Source organism: Odocoileus virginianus, chromosome 8, assembly GCF_023699985.2.
Source record: "Odocoileus virginianus isolate 20LAN1187 ecotype Illinois chromosome 8, Ovbor_1.2, whole genome shotgun sequence".
Classification (NCBI taxonomy): Eukaryota; Metazoa; Chordata; class Mammalia; order Artiodactyla; family Cervidae; genus Odocoileus; species Odocoileus virginianus.
The window spans coordinates 25317000-25329459 of NC_069681.1; the positions used below are offsets into that span (position 1 = coordinate 25317000).

At 61.2% G+C, this 12460-nt stretch overlaps 1 protein-coding gene across 2 annotated transcripts; it reads right to left on the minus strand.

Moving 5' to 3' along the window:
* Positions 1 to 800: 800 nt before the first annotated feature.
* TEX29 (testis expressed 29) lies at positions 801 to 12085 on the minus strand. 2 transcript variants are annotated; one of them, XM_070471136.1, is made up of 6 exons: positions 12003 to 12085; positions 11827 to 11921; positions 10471 to 10581; positions 2644 to 2713; positions 1759 to 1922; positions 801 to 971 (listed from the first exon to the last, which is right to left on the minus strand). In XM_070471136.1, exons 2-6 carry the CDS (start codon positions 11882 to 11884, stop codon positions 931 to 933), a joined length of 444 nt encoding a protein of 147 aa, XP_070327237.1. In that variant the 5' UTR covers positions 11885 to 11921; positions 12003 to 12085; the 3' UTR covers positions 801 to 930. The 2 variants fall into 2 exon arrangements, with proteins under 2 accessions (XP_070327237.1, XP_020755034.1); XM_020899375.2 differs by having other exon boundaries at positions 12045 to 12081.
* Between the last annotated feature and the right edge of the window lie 375 nt (positions 12086 to 12460).

A 12460-nucleotide genomic window follows, 5' to 3' on the forward strand; every position in this document is an offset into this window, starting at 1 on the left:
GAACTGGGGGCCGACACATCCCGAGACGGCAGGCAGCCCTGGCCCAGCAGACTCTGTGCTGCCCACCCGAGGCTGCGTCTGTCAGGCCCGAGACCAGGGTCAGTGCCGCCCACCCCAGGCTGCGTCCGTCAGGCCCGAGACCAGGGGTGGAGCCATCTCAGCTCAACTCTGAAGCAGGAAAAAGACAATTCCTCGGATCAAAGGTGGTCAGGGCAGGCATGAGGAATTCCCTTGATGGGAGGGTCAGCCTATTCCTTCTTCCTTCTGTTCAGGATGGACTGCAAAGGCCAGCCCAGGGAAAGAATCTGCTGGAGACCCGGGTCATATCCCTGAATAGGGAAGATCCCCTGGAGAAGGGAATGGCACCACTCCAGTATTCTGGCCGGGAGAATCCCATGGACAGAGGAGCAGTCTGCAGGACTGCAAAGGGTCGGACATGACTGAGAGACACGTTCACCCTCACCCTCACTAGGGAGGGACTGTGGTCCCCTCAGCAACACCCCCCACCCAGCAACCTCGTCCTGAAACATCCAGAATAACATATGACCGCCTCCCGACACCCAGCGGCCCCTCAAGCTGACACGTAAAGTGGGCCGGGCCTGACCTCCCCGCGGTCTGAGTGACCCCCATCCCGAGCCTGCAGCCCACCCTGGGTGGGGTGAGCCACACCGGGGGCTGCCTGGTCCGGGTCGGAACAAGCCGAGCGTCGAGAATGCAAGCTCCTGGGGCCCGGTCTCAGCTCAGGGGCTGCTCCCTCCTGAGGCAGGAAAACAAGCTTCGGGGACCCAACACGGAGCACAAGCATTTCAAAATACCTTTATTTCCTCTCACCGGGTGGTCACTCCACAAAATACTTTGACGGCCGCTCCCCGGCCGCCCCACCGCGGTCAGACTTTTCCTCCCATCGTCACCCAGCCTCTGCCTCGCGCCTCAGTCGTCTGTTTCCTCCTCCTCTGTCACTAACAGACTCGCTGGATTCAAGATAAAACAGAGAGAAGTGGGTTTTGAGCGGGACTCTCGGCCACCCCGGGGGAGGCCCCCCAGGGCCTGTGGATGCAGCTGCAGAGACGCGGTCCACTCAGAAGCGCGCTTGGCGGCTGGGTCTCTGCCCCCCGCCCGCACCGGGGTCTGTCCGCGGAGTCCTGGGGCCGGAGCCTTTGCAGCCCCCAGGGAGCACCCCCGCGGGAGGCGGGCGCCAGGCCTGCAGGCCCCCGGGGCCGCGTGCAGGCCCCAGAGGACAGCCAGGCAGGCCACTCACTGCCCCTGGGGATGGTGAGAGCCTGACGCAGGCCCAGGACAGCTGGTCGCCGTGGCCGCACCTCCTCGAACCTGCTGGGGGCTCCGGCCAAAGCCACCCGCCTGCGAGGACAAGGGGCTTCCTGGGAGCCAGCGTGGGTGGGACACATCCCGGGCAGCGGGCGCTGCAGGAGGTGGCGACGCTCTGAGCCCACCGGCTTCCAGCCAGTGCCCAAGGGAGCTCAGCCCACCGCCCTGTGCCCCCCACCTACCACCTGCCCAGACCTGGGGCTGGGGGCACAGGCGGGGGCAGGAAAGGGAGGAATGCTGTGGACGGAAGCCATGCCAACGTGCCACGGGCAGAGCCCACTTTGGAAGCCCACCCTTTGGGTCGGAGAACACAGACGGCGCTTCTATGCAGACTGGCAGGCTGGCACCGCACGCGGGGGCCGGGGTGCAGGCTGAGGGTCTCTAGCAGAGCCGCTCTCGGCAGCAGTGGAGCCGGCGGGCCCGCCACCTTACCCTCCTCCCCGCCGCTCTCCTGGGGCTGCGGGGCCTCCACGCTCGGGGCCTGCGAGCCCGCCCCCACGCTGCTGGGCAGCTGTGTCTCCACCCGGACGCTGGACTTGGCTGACGGAGGCGCCTCCGTGGGGCGTTTCTTTCCTTTCCTGCTCTCCTGGACGACTCTGATGGGCAGAGAGAGAAGGATGGGGACCCCGGGGCCGCCCGGCTTTCCACCAGGATGCACCCGCAGCATCACAGTGTTCACAACCCTGCCGGCGGGTTTGAAGGAGAAACGCTCTGTCATCTCAGCTTTGTGGAGCTCCAGACTCAGTGGGCACATGGCATCCGGGCTCCCACACACACCAGGGAGCGGGCCGCATGTGCGTGGCCCACGGTCATGGCCAGGCCGTGCCACAGAGGTGCCACCCAGCTCCACTCGGAGGAGGAACAGGCTTTTTCCTCAACATTGGACAGAGTGGTTCAAGCAGCCTCACTGGCTTCCGTTCACAGGACAGGGGCTTGGGCCCCGAGTGCAGGCTGCAGCCTGGCGCTGCCTGTGCACCGCGGGCAGCTGCGGGGCCTGGCGGCCGTGTCCTGACCACTAACACGCACCCGGATTCGGGCCTGAGCACACGACCGCCACAGGCCGAGGGATAAGCCACCGGGTGGGGCCTGGCGGCCTGCAGACTGGCGCCCGCTGGCCATGAGGCTAAGACGCCAGGAGCCAGGCTGGCATCGGCCCCGAGGGTTCTGGGCAGGAACGCGCGCACCCTGGCCGGCTCGTGCCCACAGACGGCCCTCCTCGTCGCCTACGCTGCAGTGAGGCGGGGGGCTACCCGCTCACAGCACCCTGCTCCTGTCCCCTCGGGCCCACAGTGAAGTTCAGGGAAGGAAAGCGCTGACCTGTAAATGATGGTGATGACAAAGGCTCCGGCGATGATCACGATCAGAGCAGAGAATACCTGCACATAAGCTGGAAAACAGTTCCTGGGCGTCACTGCAGGCCAGCGTCTCCGCAGAGCCACCTGCCTCCCCGGGGTGCCCACAGCCCCCGCCCACCTGCCCTCCACACCCCCCCGCCTGGCTCAGCCCCAGGCTCCGGCCTCTGCACCTTCCTCCCCCAGAAACGCGGCCATGGACCTGAGTGGGCGCTCCCGAGGACCGTCCCTGAGGACAGTGATGGGGAGGGCCGTCCATCTATCCAGACACTCTGTCCATCTGTCCCAGAGTCAGCAGCACCCAGCCTCCTGGGACCTGGGCCGCCCTCTGCCCTGGCCTCCCTGGAAATGGTCCCTCAATACACAGGTCAGTTGTCCCAAGACATTAGGAGGCGCTTTCATGTGACAAATTCCACAGGTCTAACTGCAACTTTCGTGAACCGAGCACTCCTTTATCCGCAAGGGGTGGCCGCTGCGCCCGGCAGATCCCACCTTCTCTGGACGAGCCCCCAAAGGAAGGCCCAGCATCTCTCAAGGCGACTCAGGGCACCCACACCCCCCCCGAGTGTCCCGGTGCGGGAGCACCCCTCAAGGGTGTGAATTCTCAGCCCTTCCCCACTCCTGGGAAGGAGAAGGGGGGGAGTTGGGCGACCCCCAGGCCTTCTGGGGGGGGGTCCTCCACCTCGGGGGACCTCGCGATGCCCGGGCTCACACGCGGGGCCAGGGGGCCAGCCTTCCCTACGGACTGACGCTGGGCCTCCGTCTGCCAGCCGGCTCGAGACTCTGGCGACTGAAGGGCAGGACTCGCGTCCCCCGGGCCCAGGAGCTCTGCGTGGGCACCGCTCCATGGAGGCACCCGGACCACCCCCCCGGTTCTGTCCCCGCGCTCTTGTGAGGCTCAGGCCAGGATGTAAAGCAGCGAGGCGGGCCGGCGGGCCTGCATGGAGCCCCACGCGAGGCGCTCGAGCCCTGAGCCCGGCTGGCCCATCCGCGAGCTCAGCGGGCCTCTGCGCCGACTGTCTTTCCCGCTTTCTCCAAGCGACGGAGCAGCCGGCTGGCGAACGCTGACCCGACTTGTGACGTGACCTCTTCAGTCCCCTTGCTTCCTCCTCCCTCCGAGCTGTCTGCCCCTGACCCAGGGGCATCGTCAGGCGTCCTCACTGGTGGGTCCCTGGGGCCACGGGGTCCCGGATGTGGGGCTCGAGTCAGGAAACGGAAGGGAGTGACGCCACACAGCTCGGCGAGCAGGGGCTGAGTATCCGGCCGGCTCTCAGGAGCGCGTTCACAGGCAGGGGGCGGATGCGGTGCTCGGGGGCAGCCGCAGCCCTGGCTCAGAGCTTCTTGCAGGAGGCGTGTCCTGCAGCTGGCTTCTTTCTGTCCCCGACGCCTTGGCCGTGGAAAGGCGTAGACCTGGGCTCACCTCCTCGCCTCCAGGACTGTGGTAACCTGCTCCAGTGTTTCTCACCCCCTGGTATGAACGCAGCGGTGTGGACGCTCCCGCGGTGACCTCTGAACCGGGCACTGCAGGGGGACGCGACCTCCAAGGTCAGGGTCACCGCGGCTGCGCCCTGTTCGTGCTCCACCGCTGGCCCCGGGGAAGAGCATCTCACAGCTGCGAGCCGACCTGTGACATGAAGCAGACGTCTACGGGCACGCAGGGCTGACCCGCAGCGAAGTGGGAGCCTCGAAGCAGCCCGTCCGGCCCCGGGCTGGCCGCAGACGACCACCGCCTCCCGTAGTCTTGACTGCTGTCTCATGAGCCACCTGAGACCAAACCACGCAGCCAAGCCTCCGAGTTGCTGCTTAAAGCCAGTAAGCCTGGGAAACCTATCACCTGGTGAGCAGTTAACTAACACAGGGCAGCTCCCACCTCGGTGCAGTCAGCGCGCTTTAAACAGTGTTGAATGAATGGAGTGAAAACCAACTCTGAGAGTGCACTGGGCGACCAGAGGAAGCCCCCCGTGGCTCAGACAGTAGACACCTCTGCCGTGCGGGAGACCAGGTTCAGCCCCTGGGTCAGAAAGATCCCTGGAGGAAGGCATGGCGACCCACTCCAGTGTCCTTGCCGGAGAGTCCCGTGGACGGAGCGGCCTGGCGGGCTGCAGCCCGTGAGGCCACAGACGCGTCGGACGCGACCTCGGGGCTGAGCCGCCGTCGCCCAGGTAGCAGCGGGCAGCCCGCACATCCCTGCATTCCAAGCAGCGGCTATTCCTTGCTGGGATTTGCGTCCCATCTCATGAAAGAAATTCAGAATCTATCTGTGCCCTGGTTTATGAAAGAAATTCAGAATCTAAATGTAAGTGGATCCCCGTCAGACACACAGACTGAGTCAGTGATTTAGTTTTCAGTTGTCGGTTATAGCTTCTATATCTTGACGTGCGCAAGTGCTTTTCTTTCTTGAGGTCGAGCTCCTGAAGGCAGAGACTGAATCTCAGCAATTCTCTGCACAATCTCTAGCCAGCATCTATTAGTGGCAAGCAATATGTACAATTTATCATATAACACAAATTATGACTGATCACTCAGAAAGAGCAGCAATTGAAAGAATATCTTGGCAAAGCCTCCCCCAGATAGTTAAACAAAAGTTTTGAAATTGTCTCAGCAAGTCCCACAAAGAAACTGAAGTCAAACACTTAGGGGAAAAAAATGACAGGTTAAATAGTGTACCCTAAACTCAAGACTGAAGACTGAAAGCAAGTCATTCTCTCTGAATTCCCATTTCTTCTCAAAGATCTAATGCTAATTCCCCAAGTTCATGTTCTTAATAATACAGATTATGCCATAACACAAAGTGCACTTCAAACCAGCCAATTTAAGAAGTTGGTGAAAGGTTTTCATAACATGGAATTATGAGCACAAAGAACTCATAATACGCTGTCACGGAACACTACAACTTACAGCACAAAGCTTTGCGCGCCGTCTTGAATGAGAAAATGTCAAAGAAACGAAAAATACCGAGGGCTCAGTGAGAGTCCAGTGCAGGGCTCACTGCCCAGACTCTGCCCACGGACAAGCCACGCTTGCAAACGCGAGAGAAGTCGGAAGAAAAGGCCCAGCCCACACAACTCATGTGTTATAACTGAAAGGATGGAAAAAGGCTCAATCCTCGCCTCCAGGCAAAGACGACATGCCCACTTGTAGAACAATGAGCCCTCTTCACGGACAGAAAATCCCTGGGTTTGTGTTCTTTTCTAGGTTCCTTGGGGACACTAATAGTTTAGGTGCTAAAAAGAATAAGGCTTATTTTTCAAATAAGTGATAGGCATAAGGTGATGGTACTAATTCACATGATGTCTGAAACACACACATTTACAAATGGCCAGCTCCCACCATGGAACCCTGATGAGAGGATGCTCGGGACGGAACAGACGAAAGAAGAAAAAGCATCAGCTTGAGCTTCTGTTCTCTCACTGGCTACATTCTCCCTCGCGTGGTCCATGTCACTGCTTTATGCTCTGTGGGCTCCATTTCATTAGGATGTGAGCAAACAGGGATAATTAACAGCCAAAACCATGACCTGATTGATGCTGGGAAAGATTGAAGGCGGGAGGAGAAGGGTACAGCAGAGATTGAGATGGTTGGCTGGCATCACCAACTCAACAGACATGAGATTGAGCAAGCTCTGGGAGTTGGTGAAGGACAAGGAAGCCTGGCGTGCTGCAGTCCATGGGGTCGCAAAGAGTCAGACAGGACTGAGTGGTTGAAAAACAACGGAGTGACTTGTCCTGTGACTTCACCTGGGAATTTAACGTCTTTTGCATCTTTATATGTGGAAGATTGAAGAGCAAACCCACTACCCTTTGGATGTTAAAGTTTCCTGCTTTTAGGAGTTTCCCACAATAAATGTCTTAGAAAAACTAAGCTGCATATGTGCTTAGGACACCAAAGTGTTCTAGGTAGAAAAACTCCATGATGGAGATGAAGTGAACTAGACTGGCTGCTCTCTAAATAGTGAGATGTGTCCAACCATTAAAACTGCAAAATGAAAACAAAAGGATGAAAAATGCAAAAAGCAGCAAATTACAGTCGGCTGGAAACAGAGGCGATTGTTGAAATCACAACAGCTGAAGGGGCCAAGAGCAGCTCGGGGCAAACAACAGGCTGATAAGAGAGCTTCTCAGGAAACCCTGGGGAGTGACCATCTCCAGGGAGACATGGAGAGCCGTGACACAGCCCATGGAAGGCAGAAAGCCTGGGGAGTGACCGTCTCCAGGGAGACATGGAGAGCCGTGACACAGCCCATGGAAGGCAGAAAGCCTGGGGAGTGACCGTCTCCAGGGAGACATGGAGAGCCGTGACACAGCCCGTGGAAGGCAGAAAGCCTGGGGAGTGATCGTCACCAGGGAGACGTGGAGACGGTGACACAGCCCGTGGAAGGCAGAAAGCCTGGGGAGTGACCATCTCCAGGGAGACGTGGAGAGCCGTGACACAGCCCGTGGAAGGCAGAAAGCCTGGGGAGTGACCGTCACCAGGGAGACATGGAGACGGTGACACAGCCCGTGGAAGGCAGAAAGCCTGGGGAATGACCGTCACCAGGGAGACGTGGAGACGGTGACACAGCCCGTGGAAGGCAGAAAGCCTGGGGAGTGACCGTCTCCAGGGAGACATAGAGAGCCGTGACACAGCCCGTGGAAGGCAGAAAGCCTGGGGAGTGACCGTCTCCAGGGAGACGTGGAGAGCCGTGACACAGCCCGTGGAAAGCAGAAAGCCTGGGGAGTGACCGTCACCAGGGAGACATGGAGACGGTGACACAGCCCGTGGAAAGCAGAAAGCCTGGGGAGTGACCGTCTCCAGGGAGACATGGAGAGCCGTGACACAGCCCATGGAAGGCAGAAAGCCTGGATAGTGACCGTCACCAGGGAGACGTGGAGAGCCGTGACACAGCCCATGGAAAGCAGAAAGCCTGGATAGTGACCGTCACCAGGGAGACGTGGAGAGCCGTGACACAGCCCGTGGAAGGCAGAAAGCCTGGATAGTGACCGTCACCAGGGAGACGTGGAGAGCCGTGACACAGCCCGTGGAAGGCAGAAAGCCTGGGGAGTGACCGTCTCCAGGGAGACATGGAGAGCCGTGACACAGCCCGTGGAAGGCAGAAAGCCTGGGGAGTGACCGTCTCCAGGGAGACATGGAGACGGTGACACAGCCCATGGAAAGCAGAAAGCCTGGATAGTGACCGTCACCAGGGAGACGTGGAGAGCCGTGACACAGCCCGTGGAAGGCAGAAAGCCTGGGGAGTGACCGTCTCCAGGGAGACATGGAGAGCCGTGACACAGCCCATGGAAAGCAGAAAGCCTGGGGAGTGACCGTCACCAGGGAGACGTGGAGACGGTGACACAGCCCATGGAAGGCAGAAAGCCTGGGGAGTGACCGTCACCAGGGAGACGTGGAGAGCCATGACACAGCCCGTGGAAGGCAGAAAGCCTGGGGAGTGACCGTCACCAGGGAGACATGGAGAGCCGTGACACAGCCCGTGGAAGGCAGAAAGCCTGGATAGTGACTGTCACCAGGGAGACGTGGAGACGGTGACACAGCCCGTGGAAGGCATGGGGCATCCCTAGGAGGACAGAGGCGGTCCCGGGCTCACCCTGCTGGCTGACCTTCAGGTTCTGTGAAAGCAGGAAGCAGAGACTAAGGCAGAGCTGGGGACTCCCTGGCTGACGCTGGGTCCCAGCCCACACACAGGGCCCTTGGCAGAGACCGGGAGATGATTATTTCTGGGCGTCTATGGAGGTGTCTGTCCAGACACTAGCTGACCGCAAGGCTGACCAAGCAGAGCCTTCAGTGAGCACACACTGTGAAGAAAAGACGCTACAGAGTCCACTCAGGAGAGTCATCGCTAGACACCTAACCCTAGCCCAGCCACAGCGAGAGGTTCAGCGGACAGGAGAACCTGGTTTTCAGGCTGCCACATCACATAGTTTAAATGTCTGGTTTTCAACAACAAAAAAGATGTGACGCGCGCAAAGAAACAAGAAAATCTGGCCATGTAGATGATATGTGAAAGGCCATCAATAGAAATGTCCCCTCAGGAAGCCCCGATATTAGACTGACTGGGCAGAGACTTTATTGTAAACAGGTTCAGAGAACTAAAGGGAGCCATATCTGATGAATACAGTATGAGAACGATATCTCACCAATAAAAAGACAGAAATTATTTAATTAAAAAAAGAACCAAATAGAAATTCTGAAGTTGAAAGTATAATCCTGGAAATGAAAGCCTCGCCAGAGGAGCAAACTGGTCAATTTGAGCCACAAAAGAAAAGGATCGGCAAAGCCAAAGCCACCGAGAGCGTGCCGCCCGAGTGTCAGAGAGAGACGGCGTCAGGAAACAGTAAGCGCAGGGAGCGGGGGGCGCCACTGCTGCGATCAGCCGCCCAGCCGTGCCCAACTCCGTGCGACCCCACGGACGGCAGCACGCCAGGCCTCCCGTCCGTCACCAACTCCTGGAGCTTACTCAAGCTCATTCACGTCCACCACGTCGGTGATGCCATCCAACCATCTCAGCCTCTGTCGTCCCCTTCTCCTCCCGCCTTCAATCTTTCCCAGCATCAGGGTCTTTTCCAGTGGAGTGTCCCAAATGTACAGCCTCTTTTCTGCCTCTTTTTGAGCCAAACTGACTCCTCTTTTGCCCTAAATACCAAATCTTCACCCCACGGGAAGGCACTGCTCCCCATTTGGCTGAATCCAAATCTCGCTGATGCTTTAGCTTCTTGAACTATTTTGCCCAGAACATCACGTTCTTGAAGGCACTGGAGTGACGTTTTGAGTGGGATCGGCTGCCCCCCGGGGCAGTGTGTCTGATTTCCCAGCTCCAGGAGTGAGAAGGCAGGTCTTGGGGGTGAGGGGCTGAGACCCCTGGGGCCACAGAGGAGACCTGGCGGGCCACAGCACACAGCATGCCCCCTGGGGGGGTGAGGGTGGGGTGGGGGCAGGGCCGGGGGCCTGGGACACATTTCCCAAAGCATCCGAGCTGTTGAGTGTCCGCGGCCAGTGCCAGGGACTCTTTCCTGCATCCAGTGAGGCCTCCTGCAGACTGCCCGTTCCCGAGACCATGCGCCCCTCCCCAACGTCCTCAAGCCCTCTCCCCGATTTCTAAAAGGGAGGCATATGGGCCAGGAAAATGCATCTACGACCAAGTGGCGCTTGAGGGCTTGGAGACACTAATCCAGATGAGCCCAGAGGCAGGAAATCCAGGAAGCACTGTGGGAGCGGCCCTTGTGGACCAGGCGCTGTGGCTCGCCTCTTCCTCCGCACCCCCACCCCGCGTCAGGCCGCCCCCGAGTTCTGCTTCCCTGGGTGCCCCCGTGCTGCCTGACCTGGGGGTGTGGCACTCCGCGGCTCGGGCCCCCGCCCTCCCGGGTGTCCCTGCCAGTCCTACCCCGACCCCAGGTTTGTCCCCAGGCTCAGGATGGGAAGCAGAACTCAGGGAGGGCCAGGTTGACATCTCATTCCGACCCCTGACGGCGGCCCCTGTGGGGCCGGGGCATCCTTGCGCATGGTGCAAGGGCTCCAGCCCAAGCCGGCTCTTTCTGCGGACCTAGCAGCCCCAGCTCCGCCTTCTACGCCCCTAGGATGGACGGAGCTCAGAGAAGCCTCTCCAATAGCGCGCAGGGCCGCTGGGCAGTGAACATCCCCCGGCAGCGGAAGGCCCACAGCCAGCCCCTCCAAGCCCTCTTTCCCGGGCCAGCCCGAGCAGGGCGACGTGGCAGAGGACGTGGAAGGAGGCCCATCCAACAAGGGGGCCCCGGGTGGGGGGGCCGTCCCCGGCCCGGCCGCCCGGCCGCGTACTCACTGGGCACGGCCTTCTCGTAGCAGACGCCTTTATAGAAGCAGCAGCCGAGCTCCTTGCAGCGATCCCGGCTGACGTTGTAGTCGCATATGTCATACAGCGGGATGTCGCACACTGCAAGGTGACACACAGAGGGCGTCACCCCGCGGCCAAGGCCCCGCCGACTCGAAGCGTGACTAGGTGTGTCGCACAGACCTCACTCTGAGGTCTGTGGAAAGAATGCGATTTCCGAATGAATTAGTGTCCCGTTAATTACACAGGATAACGCAGGGTCCTCTGGTGACCAAGGGACTAACGCATCTCGGCAAGAGCTGGCCAGGCTCCGCGCTTCACAGAGAGACCGGGAAACGAAGGTCTGACACCGTGGGCGCCCGGGAGCTGGGGCAGGAAGTGTTACCAAGCCACGTTTAAGCGCAGGGTGCGTGAAAACCATGATGCCGTGGGTCATTTCAGAATTCAGAAGTCCTGAGGACAGCTCAGGGCCCGGGCCTGTGGCCTGCACGGGTGGGCGGGGTCCTCAGGGGCCGAGCTGCCCTGCTGGTCCCCTCCCCGCCCTCTGCCTGTCTGGCTCCTGCAGTCGGGAGGCCTGCCTCCTGGTTCCCAGAGGTGAAACACAGGCTTAGAATGAGTCCAGAACACGACGTGTGCCTCGGATGTAAGAGCCACTCATGTCCTGCAGGCCTGTGCCAGGGCTCCCCAGAAAGACTCTGGGGGGCAGGCTCCCCAGAGAGACAGGGGAGGGCAGGCTCCCCAGAAAGATCCGGGGTGGGGGCAGGGTCCCCAGACAGAAGGTGGGGGTCAGGTTCCCCAGACAGATGGGGGGCGGGGGGAGGGCGAGGGTCAGCCTCCCCAGACAGACCCGGGTTGGGGGGCCGGCTCCCCAGACAGACTTGGGGGGACAGGATCCCCGGACAGCCTAGTGCAGGAGGGTATCAGGGTACCCGGGTCCCAGGCAGAGAGCCTCCTGCGGGGAGAAGCCCGCTCGGGACATCCCTGGGAAACCACCCTGTCAGCCATCTTAGGGGTCTCCTTTATGCCCAGTCTCCACGGCGGTGAAGTGTGGGCTCGGGGATGGGGCCCCGGGGCCTTCCTGTCTCGGGAGCCTCTCTGGCCCTACCTGGGCCCGCGGCCCCGCCCTCCGGCTCAGGAGCGCCCCGCCCTCCCCGCGCTGAGCCCGGCGTCCCGGGTCCCTGGGCACGCTGGGGCGAGTCCTCCGAGGGGCTCCTGGACGGGTCACTCGATGGAGAGAGAGGAGGGAGGCGCGGGCAGGGCTGCAAAGGCCGGGCCCGCAGGGCCCCTCGCCGTCCGCGTGCCCCCGTCGTCGGGGACGCCCGCCGCCCCTGCAGCCTGGCCAGTCACCTGCAAACTTCTTCAGGAGGTGCGAGGGGGACTTCTTGAACTCAGGCGCGTATCTCATCGTAGCAGCTCAAGGAGGACCGCGGGGTCACGGGGACCTGGGGAGAGAGCGGGTCAGCGCGGCGCCCCCGGCGTGGCCGGCGCGGGGGCGGGGGCGGCCGGCGCGGGCCCGGCCCCACCTGGCAGGCATGTCCCGGCCGAGCCGCGGCCACGCGCCTCACGTGCACAACAGCGCTCGGACCAAGCGAGGGACCGGCCAGCGCGCCACCCGCCGCGGCTCCGGTCAGGGCAGGCCCGCCCACCGGATGTGACGTCACACACGCCCCGTGACGTCACACAGAGGCCTGCGGGCCGGAAGCCGCCTGCGGACCCCGCCCCCAGCCCCTGCCTGCACGACGCCCGCCCCGCTGCCCAGCCAGTCTCTGCAGAACTGGCTCCCGCAAGGCTGAGGCCCCGAGGTCCTGGGGTGAGGCAGGCCTGGTGAAGCTGAGAGCCCCGGAGGACCCGGCTTGCCTGTGGACGGCACGCAGTTCAGTTCAGTTCAGTTCAGCCGCTCAGTCGTGTCCGGCTCTTTGCAACCCCAGGGACTGCAGCACGCCAGGCCTCTGCCCATCACCAACTCTCGGACTTGACTCAA

Bases quoted from the DNA above. Each gene is read 5' to 3' on its own strand.
- TEX29 (XM_070471136.1), bottom strand. From the start codon at position 11,884: ATGAGATACGCGCCTGAGTTCAAGAAGTCCCCCTCGCACCTCCTGAAG. The intron at 2,714-10,470 runs GTGAGTACGCGG...ACTGTTTTCCAG, and splicing joins CTACGAGAAGGCCGTGCCCA to CTTATGTGCAGGTATTCTCT. The intron at 1,923-2,643 runs GTCAGCGCTTTC...TCTGCCCATCAG, and splicing joins GTCATCACCATCATTTACAG to AGTCGTCCAGGAGAGCAGGA.